Source organism: Pteropus medius, unplaced genomic scaffold (genome assembly GCF_902729225.1).
Source record: "Pteropus medius unplaced genomic scaffold, Ma_sr-lr_union100, whole genome shotgun sequence".
NCBI lineage: Eukaryota > Metazoa > Chordata > Mammalia > Chiroptera > Pteropodidae > Pteropus > Pteropus medius.
This window is the reverse complement of record NW_024354875.1, coordinates 18,907,994-18,920,419: the sequence shown is the minus strand read 5'-3', so window position 1 is coordinate 18,920,419 and position 12,426 is coordinate 18,907,994. Positions and strand designations below refer to the sequence as shown.

Below are 12,426 nucleotides of genomic sequence, written 5' to 3'. Positions count from 1 at the left end.
AATGGAAAGAACTGAACAATTAACTTATTTATTCTTCCCTACTATTAGGTACAGGTAAGAATATCTACATTACCTACCTCACAGGATAGTTGTGAGGATATGATAAGGTTCTTTGAAAATGAATTTTATAAAATTGTATTACTTCAAATTAGACTTATTTCCTTCACCTGCAATATGAATATTCAACACATTTTTACTGTTTGAATTATTTTACTACTTCTTAATTAAATATTTATGTTCAGCATTAATCAGAGAAGGTGTTTATTATAGGGGGTGGTGGAGATAGCATTTTTAAAAGCTATTACATAAAATATCTGAAAATAGTAACCTGGGAGAGAAGTTTTGATGGAAAGCCAGAACTGTCCGAACAGGTACAGTCATAACCCAGGAAAACATAACACATAGTTCTTACCTGTCTTCCTTTATTCTCGCCAGCAAGGGCTCCAGCCATCCTAAAGTACATTCACAGTGTGCATCAAGAAAAGTTATGACCTGCCCTTTTGAAGCAGCTGCTCCTCGAAGGCGGGCACGTATTAACCCAGAGCGCTCTTCCATTCTGATAATTTTCACTGGCACTTCTAAATTTTTTACATAATTCTCTAATGTCAACTTGAGAAAATCTGTAACATGCAATAAGAATTTATAGGTTTGAAACTTTTAAGACATAGCAGAGAAACTACTGTCCGGATGAAAATTTAACACACAGAAATAGTGGCCAACTCCTATCAACATTTTTTGCAATAGGTGAAAAAAAGATATAGAGATTTCATCAGTATATTAATGTATAATTCATTATAACTTTATCACTTGGCTGACAAGAATAAGGATAAAATAGAAAGTTAATATAACAGACTCTAATTTAGGAACTGGGCCACATTGGCAAGTGCAATCTCTGTAATTATAAGTTATTTTGCATTTACCCTGACTAAAAGAAAGAAAGAAAAGGCAAGTATCCATAATGTCATATAAATGCTCAATCATATGAGCAGTTGAGTTTGGAAAAAAATGAACCATTTTGAAAGGCATTTTGGCTGATTTCTTGGGTTAGTAAGAAACAAATGGAATGGTGAGAGAAACTGAAAGAAGTAGTTTCTTATTCCTAGACTTGGCATTGACTAGGTACATTGATGAAAATACACTGATGATGATGGGTGGTTTCAGGGTTAGTATAATTATAAGGAAAATACAGATCATTTCTCAGCTGTCTTTTTTGACATAATAAAGTTTTCTAATGAAAAAAAAAATACAAGAAAAATATTTATACCTCTTTCACTGGCATCATCCACCAAGATGACCTCAGAAAGTAAATAGTGTGGGGAACGATTTATAACACTGTATACAGTTCTAAGGAGAGTGCTCCAAGCTTCATTATGAAACACGATCACTACACTTGTATTTGGAAGTTGATCAGGGTAGACCTTTGTCTTGCATCTGGAAAAAAGTAAAGAAGAAGGATATGTTAATAAATAATTCATTTTTCATCCTGTTCATTGTAATAAAAATATGCATAATAACACAATTTTAGACTTGAAAGGCCCTTACTAAGAAAACATTTTATGAATATCTGAAATAATTTTTCTTTTTATAAATGCTATGAGTAATCAGTTGGCATTTCAAAAATTAAATATGCATAATTACTAATATTTCATTTTAACTCCTACAGGGAACAAAGCAGCATGAATTCCACAAGTCTAAGAAAGCTAAAACAACATTCTGAGACTGTCAGTAGAAGACCAGGTACAGCAAGGACAGATGAATTCATTTAGAAGGTATTCTTTGTTCAGAAAAAAAGAATTATTACGTAACTCAAAAAGTCATAAGAACATAAAAAGACATAAATCCACAGGGTTTTGAAGCATGTAAAACTGAGATTATTTTTCTATTCTCAAATCCAGTCATGCATGCTTTTGATTCTGTTTGAGAAAGCTATAAACCATGTCTACTTTGAAAGATGGGTTTAGGGACCAGGATATATTTTGCAGATTCTCAATTAGTATCTTATAATCAAAATTGGAGATGAGGAAAGAGAATGCATAGGCCACCAGAATTTCTCAAATTTTAATGGGCATAGGAATCACCTAGGGATTTGTTAAAATGCAGATTTTGATTTAGTAGAGTTGGCATGCAGCCTGAGATTCTGAATTTTTAAAAAAGCTTTTAGATAATTCAGATGCTGCTGGTCCCTGAAGCGTACTGATTAGTAAGGGACTAAACCATAGCTGTCATTACTATTAGAATTTGTTGTCTTGACAAAAACTTTTAACTTTACTCTTAAATCCAAAGCAGTTCAGATTTTACTTTTCAAGTAATCAAACCAAAATGGTACCCTAAGATAAATAATATGTGTATTGCTTTTATGGTCATCAAACATTTAACACACAGATGGTCCTCACCCTTGTTAACTTGAAAACGTTCAGCTATTTCTGTCATGTAATTTTAAATCATCATGATTATAGAATATTAAATATATATATATGCTACTGGGTATCCAGAGAAGGAATAGAAGTTTATTCATCTTAGGTTACTTTTTCATGTAAAATATTCTGAAGAGCTAGAGAATTAAAATTTTTCCATGAAATAAAATGAGCCAGATACTGCTTGCCACTCATGAACAACCTATCACAAAATAAGCATCATTAAAGTTAGTCTCCTTCACAGGTGAATTAAAAAAAAAATCCAATAAAATATGAGAAATGAAGTCATATAATAAAACAAATATTGATTGTGTGTCTATTGAGATTTTAATCATCTTTTAAAACAGTCTAAAATATCACCTAAGCGAGGTCTTCTGCAATATAGCTAGGTAAGAATGTACATATACCAGAACTATAACATTTTTTCTGCATATATTTATTTGAAAAGAATTCATTAAACACCGACAATATAAAATATATTGTGTATATAAGAAAAGAAAAATGTAAGAGAGAAAGTAATTTGATTCATAATCATCCCTTCTCATTTTGCTGGTAAGAGTCAAGCAATTTCTATGTGCTCTGTCATTTGACTTGTAACTAGTCACTGCATGAACTTAGAAAGCCATCTTGGTAAGTCAGAAAGTTCTCTCCATGATTTCCCTCATCCTCCAATTTTTCTGCCTCATCAAAACACCCCATCATTTTCAGTATGCTAAGCAAAAATTATGATAAAGATCATCATCATCATCAATAAAGAAGCTGGAAAAACAGGCTTAAAGCAGTCTAACAGTAAATAACTACTGGTTTTAAGCTAAGGAAAACAGTCTATAAAGGCTACTTTATTTGGACAAAAGTGATTAATTCTAAACCAATTTTTTTGTATGTTACACTAAATGCCAACAGAGAAAAAAATGAATTTTAATTTAGATAAATCATTTAAAATATCAATAAAAGCAGACATGTAGATTTAGCTTCTTAAACAATTTCTATCATGCTCTACTTTTGTGGTTTAAAAAAAATCTGCTCACAAATGTTAATTTTATAGTCATTGTATGTGACAAAGTTATAATGAACTAATTTACTATTAATGTAGCTATTATGTTTACTTAGAGAAAATTTCCACTGTGCTATTATTTAATGTAGCATGAAAATAAAATGTGGCTAATGTTTTTATTAGTTCTTCCTCTTTTCCCTATGTAAAAAGTTATTTAGCAGAGAAAACTTTGCATAATACTAAAATCATTTATAGGATAATTCTTAAGCTATATAAATTAATAATTTTCTATGTTAGTTTATCTAGTTATCTCAAGTGCAATTGTATATATATGAACTAGAGATATAATATTCATTATTTGTGATGGGTTTGTGATACATTGAGCTGGTATTATTGCTTGTATTTCATCAAAGCTAATGTTTCACCTATGGTAAGATACACATTATTTTATGTATCACTAGGAAAGAAAAAAAAAGTTGTCAAATACACAAATATTTGCATAATGCTATCTTATTAATAGAATCCATTCAATGCTTAAATAAAGCTTATAGAAAAAGGTTTTAAACTTATTTGAACATAGATTTCTATTAAAATTGTTATGTTTGCTTATGAATCAGTCACACCAGTTTCTTGTTGCTGTGTAATTTCTTTTATCTATTTATTCAAAGAGGATTTTTTCTGGTTTAGGTTGTATTGCTTAACATATGAGACACATAACACATATCTCAGCAACAATATATAAAACAGCTTCATCTTCCTTTGGGTATCTTCCTTGGTACTGTAAAATTATGCTTTTCAAACTTTAAGTTGCATAAATTATGTAGGGATCTTGATAAAATGCAAATGGTGATTCAGTAGGTCCGGGATGGGCCCAGGTTTCTAATAAGGTCTCTGATGATGTCCACACTGCTGATCCTTGGATGACATGATAAGAAGTATAGCTATATAAATAAGTCAGCTGTTGACTAGCAAGAAAATACAAAATTGTCATCATTGCTTCAACAATAAATATTTGTGTCATCATACGGAATTTAATTCTTGCCTCTGCCTCCCTGATATTCTTTTCAGACAATACCTTTTTGGTCCAATACTGAATCCTATTGTTATCTCTTTGAAGAAATGCTGGATGACAAACTCTACACACGCATTATATAAACAGTGACCATAACTTAATATGATATATGAACAGCCATGACCAAGCTTAAGAAATACTGTCTACATAACTGTCAGCTCGTAGACAATGACTGGAACTAACCATTGAGTTTAAAACTCATCATGATTTCATACACATAAAATTTTGTTTTTAAGTATTTATCCTAGAACAGGTAAATACAATAATTTTTTGTTTAGTCAAGAAAAAGTACTTAAAGTTTTTTTTTAATGTCTTATTTTCTAAGTTGGTAGATTTTTAACTCACTGATTTTTCCAGAAATAATTAAAAACAAACAAAAACCCCAAAGACACCTATATGATGGAGGTGGGGGGAAATACTTAAAATAAATAAATTGAATTTCTCTAATAATCTCTTCTTCCTGACACCTGGCAAACAACTTCTTTGTAATATTACAAGGATAATTTTACTACTGTCTACCTTAGCTCTTAAATCTTTTACATAATAAAATTAAAGAAGGTAACCTGAAATGCATGGTATACATTGCTTGGTCTACACTGCAGAGTAAAGCTCAGTATCTCCAAATTGTGAAATTGGAAAGAACTTTCAAAGTTGACTAATTCAAATTTTCGTTTCACAGAATACAAGTCTCAAGTCGCAGAGCTAGTTCAATACTCTGCAATAAAGTAATAATAATAATAACTTATTATTTAATAATATTAGTAACTAATGATTTCTGCCCCATATTATATGCTGTATCAAACATTTTAAATGATATATTACTGGTGTCTGAAAAATTAGAAAAAAACATTTAAGTTATTAAAAAATACACCTTAATCTTACACTCAAATACATATCTTTAAATCAAATAGACATAGCCATTCTTCTAAGATCATTTCATTAACACTAAGCATAGAAAGTTAGTTTTCATTGAAATTATGTACATACAAACTAAATACTCTTTTAGCAGCTCTATCTTATGAAGACATTATTTTTTTTTAATGTAAACAGCTAAATGGGATTGGTAAAACTGACATTATTGTGGGAGCACAATGTACACATAATTAACTTTGAGAGTAAAAGTGGCAGACTGCAATAGCAATTTTTATCAATATGAAAGAAATACTTAATATCTAGTACTCCAATTAAGTTCTTGAAATCTGGTATTCCAGTAAAATCATAAGCTTTATCATAGCATTATTTCAAATTTATACTATATTATGACATGCTAAATATATAATACTTGAAAGGAAGTAAAAGTTTATTTCCTTTTAATTTTGTAATAATATATCTGTGGCTCTTAATTTGACTACACATTAGAATCATCCGATGAACTAAAAAAAAAGAAAAAAAAACACTGATGTGTGGGCTTCAGCAACAGAGATTTGGATTATAGTATCCGGGGTCTGGCCATGGGTATTAGAGATAAAATATATATATCTCCCTTGGAGATTTGAACGTACTGCCAAAGTTGAAAACTGTTACCTAAAGTTATTCACCAGAAACACTGATTTTTAAATATACATATAAAACCTTCTTTTTTGCTTATATCAACATTTTAAAATAAGATGCATAAGGTTAATGTTCCTTTCTATGTTTTTTGTCTGATGACTTTAGTAAGTCACTATTTTCCTGTAACTGTAAGCCCTGGAGTCAGAAAGCCTTCTCCACACCACTTACAATATCTTCTTCTGTCATCTAGATGTGCATGAATATCGGTCCAGTCTTCTCACTATCAGCTGCTGATTTATATAAATATCTGAGAAATAAATTCAACTTGTTCTACTTCAGAGGGAATTTGTGGGTAGGATCATGTTTTAATGCCTGAAACATGGAAATATAGTGAGATAGTGTAACCATTTACCATCTTTCACTTGGGTATGCACATATTATGGGAATATATGATTTGATTTTATCCTTTTCAAAACCATATTGATGTTTTCAGATAAGTTATTGAACACAATATGCCACATCAAAGAAAGAAAAATTGACTATAAGATGAAAATGTGAAATCACAAAGGATCCATAATTACATAGTGGTTTAGTTAGGCAAAATCTATTTAGGACTACAAGCAAAGGCTGTCAACTTTGTAGTTTGCTTGACTTGTTAGATCACTGCTCAATGAGTCAGTGGTTACCTTACATTGCCTCAGTCAAAGAAGATTAATAACAATAATTAAAAATAAAGACTTGCTAGGGCTCTATATCCTTCTTATTTTTAAAAGCTATGGAAATTGTGTTGAACCTTGCAGAATTACGTGTGGTCTCTGTTTCCCAATCATTAACATTCATATTCACACAGCGAAATTTCATCATTTTCCAATGCATCCATGCAAAGAAGACTTGGACAACAGACAAGTAGTTCTTTTATAATAATTGAACAGCTTGGGGCCTCAATAAAATGAAGCACTTAATTTTGCATGGGTTTCTCTGTATCGATTTATATTTACATTTCATTAAACCTTCCAAAAGTATGTCATAATTACTTCAGTAATTTTTAAAAATTAGATTTTTATCCATCTGCCCCAAGCAGCTTTATTTTAAAATTCAGGTAGACCTGTTCTCATCTCTGGATTCTTTGCTATTAGAGCCACTCCTTGCTCCTTCTATTTTCTTCTAAGTATTTGGATGGGTGGGTTGGGAGAGTTATTGGCTTATAGATGCATTTCCAGACGCCTTTGCTTCTTGGCTTCTGAAATATGCCAGAAGGACCTCCAGAGAAAGACTGATCATCTGGAGGAAACAGGAACAGGAACCTGGGTAATTTCTTTCTCTTCCCTTCCTTAATCTCATAGATAACCATTCTGCCCTATTCCCTGGACTTATACCTCGTATCTGCCTCAATCTTTTTACTTATACTCTTTCACAGTAACTCTATCTAATCCAATAGACTAGGGCATTCTTTAAAAGAAGAGAAAAATCCGTCTTATTTATCTCTGCCTCTCTAGAATCTAGCATTCTGCATGTCACAAAATATATTTAATAAGGGGTTGAGGAATAAGAACTTCACAATCAGTCAGGCTATTGTATGAATTATCAGAGCAACTAACTTCCCAATCATAGCTCTGCTTTGTTATTACCTGAACTAGAAGTGTAGAAACACCAATTTTTCTACATTTTTTTTCATATCATCAGTTGGTTTTGTTATTCAAGCTTCTAGAGCCAGTGCAAAAAAATGAACTAGGGATAGGGAAGGGAAAAAGTGTACGAAAATGAGTCTGCAAGTCTTTCTATTATAACACATTCCCCTCAGATCTCAATAACATCATTCCTACTTGGACAAATTGGAACAAGCTCTCTGTCTGGATAATGTTTGCCTCCCAGTTCTGTCATTTAGAATCTGTGAGCGAATTCTCTAAGGTTCACTTCTGTCATCACCTAAATTGGAGTAATATTGCTGGAGTTACCCATCCAAAGTCCATGTGCCTACCACGTCAAAAGGCCAAAGTTCAAAACATCGGATTTGGGAGTAAGGAAAGGTTTATTGATCGAGAAGCTGCCAAATGGGGAAGTTAAACGTTCCAATCTTCAAATCCATTGTATGAAACCTCAGAATTCAGGATTCTTTTATGTTAAGGGAAGGGAAAATGAGAGGGGCAGTTTTTCTCAAAACTCAAGCCCAAAGCAGAATTCCTGTAATGATTAGCATGTCTAAAGCAGGAGCTATTAGCCTGAAGGCCAAGGAAACAATGCAGCCCACAGAGTTGGAGTCAGAGAGACTGAGTATTTTACTGTCACACTGCGATATGTAAATTGCAGGATTTTTTAGGAAAACAAATGAAATTATAAAGGGATTATGTGAAGGTACTTTATTATTATATTATTCTTATATTATGAACCACTGTATAAAATATTATAGATAAGATCTATATATTATTCGGGTCAGCCTCATTTCTGTTAGGATTCTGACCATTGCCATGTTCTAATAATTTATCTTTTATTCTTAATTCCGGTGGCCAAGCTTCCATTTCATTCATAACACAGTTTCAACTATAGATCTGGTATCTAAACCATCCTGGTTTGAGATCTGCTTTACTTGTTTGTCCAATGTAGCAATATGGAGTGACGATCTCTCCTCTTTCCCTTTTAGTCCTAAATTATTTATTACTCTAAAGTTTCTCTGGCCAGTTGTGGCTGCCTGCTATTAAATCTTCCTCCTCACTTACCTTAATCTCTGCTTATTATTTTCTGCTGGAAGAACTCAAGAGTCATATCCTGCTGCCTGCTGAGATCTCTGATTTTTGCCTACTCTTGAATATCCGTGAGATATTTACCCACGTGCATTCCCTTTTACTAACCAAAGCTGGGACTGCCCGCCACTACTTGCTCCCCTTCCATTGATCTGATTATCAAATCTTGCATTCCTCTGCCAGGGTTAGGTGGTGCTCTCCAGCAGTCAAGCTCTGATTTAAGAAACGTCATAATAAGGAAGCTAGTACTGAGTGGCATACATTTATTGAACTCTTAATTCTGTAGCAGCATTGTACTATATATTTTATATGGGTCATCTCATTTGACCCCAAGAACTGAAACCTCCTACAACAACATAGGTTAACTATTAGGACTATGATAAGGCTAAAAATGTATAAATAGCTTCACTGCATGCTTAAAGAACTTCCAGAAAATACATTATTCAAACCATAAATAAATTGCTCAAACAATTTTTTTTTTTTTAAGGAGACTAGGTTGCTCACGTGGGCAAACAGCTATCTTCTCAGAACAATATATGTATCTTAACTAGATAAACTGGTAGGTAATTAGGTAGACAGGAGCAACTGGGGAAGGAAGATCCATCCTAAAGACCTCCCTTAGGACCTCCCTGGAACCCCCATTTTATGGTTATAAATTACTCCTACAGCCTGAGGCACAAAGGAGTGAAAAATCATAAAATAGCAGCTGGTTTCATTGAGCCACAAGCTCTTGTACAGTTAGTACTACTCTAATCTCTCCATAACCTTAGCTTTGTTATACCATCATTACAATATCATACATATGCCCAGAAGTTCATTAATCTACTTAGACTGAATCCTGGGTAACCGCAGGTGCAGTAGGCAAAGGTTATATTACAGCCAAATGTCAATCAAAATGACCTCATGTCCCAATCATCTCCTCATCATATCCACTGATCCTAAACTATTATATCACATACCTGATCAATCCCAAAAAGATTCCTCTATTGAAAGACCAGTCTTAGGCCGCTTAAACCCAGACTCTCAATCTCTATAAATACCCACCTTAGCCTCCTCTTTCCAATATCTTTAGGACTGTCTGTCAAGGTGGTGGTTATTGTTTTTTTCCTGTGGAGTAAGCAGTTGATAATCCTTATAATATTCCTTAGGAATTAGTCACATTGTTACCTCTATTTGATAAATGAAAACCTGATGTGCAGATCAGTTAAGTAACTTGCTTCTAAATGATGGAGCTAGGTTTCAAACCCTGTGGAGCTAGGTTTCAAACCCTGTAAATCTGACTGTCAAAAGCTGCCCTCCTACCTTTCACCTGATAGGATAAGGTCTTTTGCCACTTAAGGAAGAAATTGCCTTTGTTATGGAGAATTCCTACATAAGGAACTAGGGGAAGCAGGCTACAGTTTGACAGTTTTAATTCCCAGGAAACAAAGGAAGTCATTATTGTTTGAATGAAATAAGGGGAGCCTTTACTCTGCTACAGAGGAGTGGGGGCATGAGGTGAGAAACACTAAAGAAAGGCTTTTAAAAAGGACTAGAGAGAGGTGAGGAGCAAGTAAAAAGCCGAGAGGCTAAAGTAGCCAGTGGATTTTCCTCAGTGATAGTGTAACTGCAAATCTTCACTTCTTAAAAATGACTTTTTCTCTTCTCTTTCTTCTTGATTCAAATTGGCCTTGGGTTTACTTGCTTCTTTTTTTACCTTATCCTTCTGCATACTGTAGGATCACTCCCTTAAACATTAAGCCCTTAGGTCAGCATCAAACACTCACAGGACCAAAGCCTCAGGTCTGTTGACCACAGAAACTGAAGTTTCAGTCAAATTAAAGATAACGTCCTGCAGCTTGCACCCCATGAATGCTAAAGACCCTACCATCATCCACTTGAAACAAGACAGGACTCCCATGACTGACATCAGGACCTCACGCAATGATCAACGAACAACTGCCTCCAACCCTAGCCCGACTTCTCATTAGAGCCCATGACCTCAACTTCCTTAGCTACCTCGACTAATGAGTTTTTCTCTATATAACCTATTCCCTAGAGGCCATCTGGGAGCCAGGTCTTTGAGCACTAGCTCACCTGTGTCTCTAGGCTTGGTGCCATTTTTTTAAAATAAACCTTTACTTTCTTTGCTGCAAACTCCTGTAAATGTTTCTTTTGGCTTTGCCCTGTGCAAGAAAAACAAACCCCTTGAGTTGGTAACAATAGTTGGAGGATACTTTAAAGATGAGTTATGTCTAAATTCATATTTGACTACACTGTTATAATGCAGCCCCACCTCCCCTTCCATGGTTCATGAAATTTACACTACTCATAAATGCACTGCATTACTGGTTACATGACTATGCGTTTAATTTGAGAAAGACGCCAGGTTTCATATCTGGATTGCTCTGTGAGGAACAGAAAATGCAGTCACAAAAGCAATTACAAAATTCTAAATCCACCAGGGAATTGAATAAATCTTGAGAAGAGCTCTGGACTTCCACAGATAATTCTTTTGCGGTTTAAACTGACCTCATAGTGACTTTAACAGACTGGGTACACTCAGCTGACATCTGGTTTATATTAAAAAATAAAACTTCATAGATGTAATTTCTACCAAATAAATGGCAATCATGTACTCCCATTTGAGTTATTTCCATGACGTCAATAGTAAATAAACAGTCTTTTTTCGAAGACATAAAAATGAGTATTATACAAGCAAGTTTTATATTCTTTCTATTGTGAAGAACTCTCCTGAATTTTGGAAATGAACTATAATTCAAGTAATACCATTCAAGTAAGCTCTGTGGCCTTTGTTGTTTTGGAACACAAATTTATGAAGTTGTTCTCTTTCTGTGACCTCTGAATAAAACTCTCATGCCACTGAAAGTAGTTAACAATGGGTTGTCTAAAATAAATGTGTTTAGTGAATGTGATAACTGCAATGAAAATGACTTTGCAACAAAATTATTCACTACTGACATTCATAAGTTTACATTCTTACATTTGTTAGAAAAAATAACACCGAATTTTACATCAATAGGCCTGGAATCTGGACCAGGCTTTGCTTCTGCCCTCATTTATGGCCTTATCCAAGTCAACTGACCACCTGAGCCTCCTGTTTCACCTCTCTGAGATAATAAAAACTCAATCCATCCAGGTTCAAAGCTAGAAACTTTGATGTTGACATTTATATTTATGAAAGTGATTTTGACCTCATGAGTCACCAAATCCTGATGATTCCTCTCTCAGTACCTTTCTTATCCTTCCCTTCTGCTGTACCTTCTTCATAGACCACCACCTCTTCAAGTTATTGCATAAAGTCAATATGGTACATTTGTGGAACATTCTTAATCCCCAAAGTATAACCCTCTCCTTGCAGATCTAAAATGCAGATCCAAAAAGCCGCTCCTTTATTCAAATGTATTGATGGCATTGCATTGCCTAAGCCAACACTGAAATGCCCCTCCTGATCCGGCCCAGCCTCACTTCTGTCACCTTCTCCTCTCACTGGGCAGGAATGTAACTGCTCAGCAGTATTGAAAGTCTCCAGATTGCTTCAGGAAACATAGCTCTCTCTCATGTCTTTATCTCTATCTCTGAATCCTTGTATTTGGGATGTTTTCTTCCCTGAATAACACCAATAATGTTCAAGGTAAGGTATTCAACTGTTCACTCTCCTAAGCTCCCAGTATGTTTTATGTATTTATTTCCCTTTCCTTATTTAAATAGGTTGTT

General features: G+C 33.9%; 1 protein-coding gene across 2 annotated transcripts in view; it reads right to left on the bottom strand.

Annotated features, from left to right (window-relative positions):
• GALNT13 (polypeptide N-acetylgalactosaminyltransferase 13) overlaps window positions 1-12,426 on the bottom strand; it is a 451,827-nt gene that overhangs the window by 196,314 nt on the left and 243,087 nt on the right. For both annotated transcript variants that reach the window (XM_039855967.1, XM_039855968.1), the window contains exons 5-6: window positions 1,265-1,431; window positions 413-620 (exon numbers count right to left, since the gene is read on the bottom strand). In XM_039855967.1, the coding sequence (XP_039711901.1) occupies window positions 413-620; window positions 1,265-1,431 (375 nt within the window). The remainder of the gene's footprint in view (window positions 1-412; window positions 621-1,264; window positions 1,432-12,426) is intronic.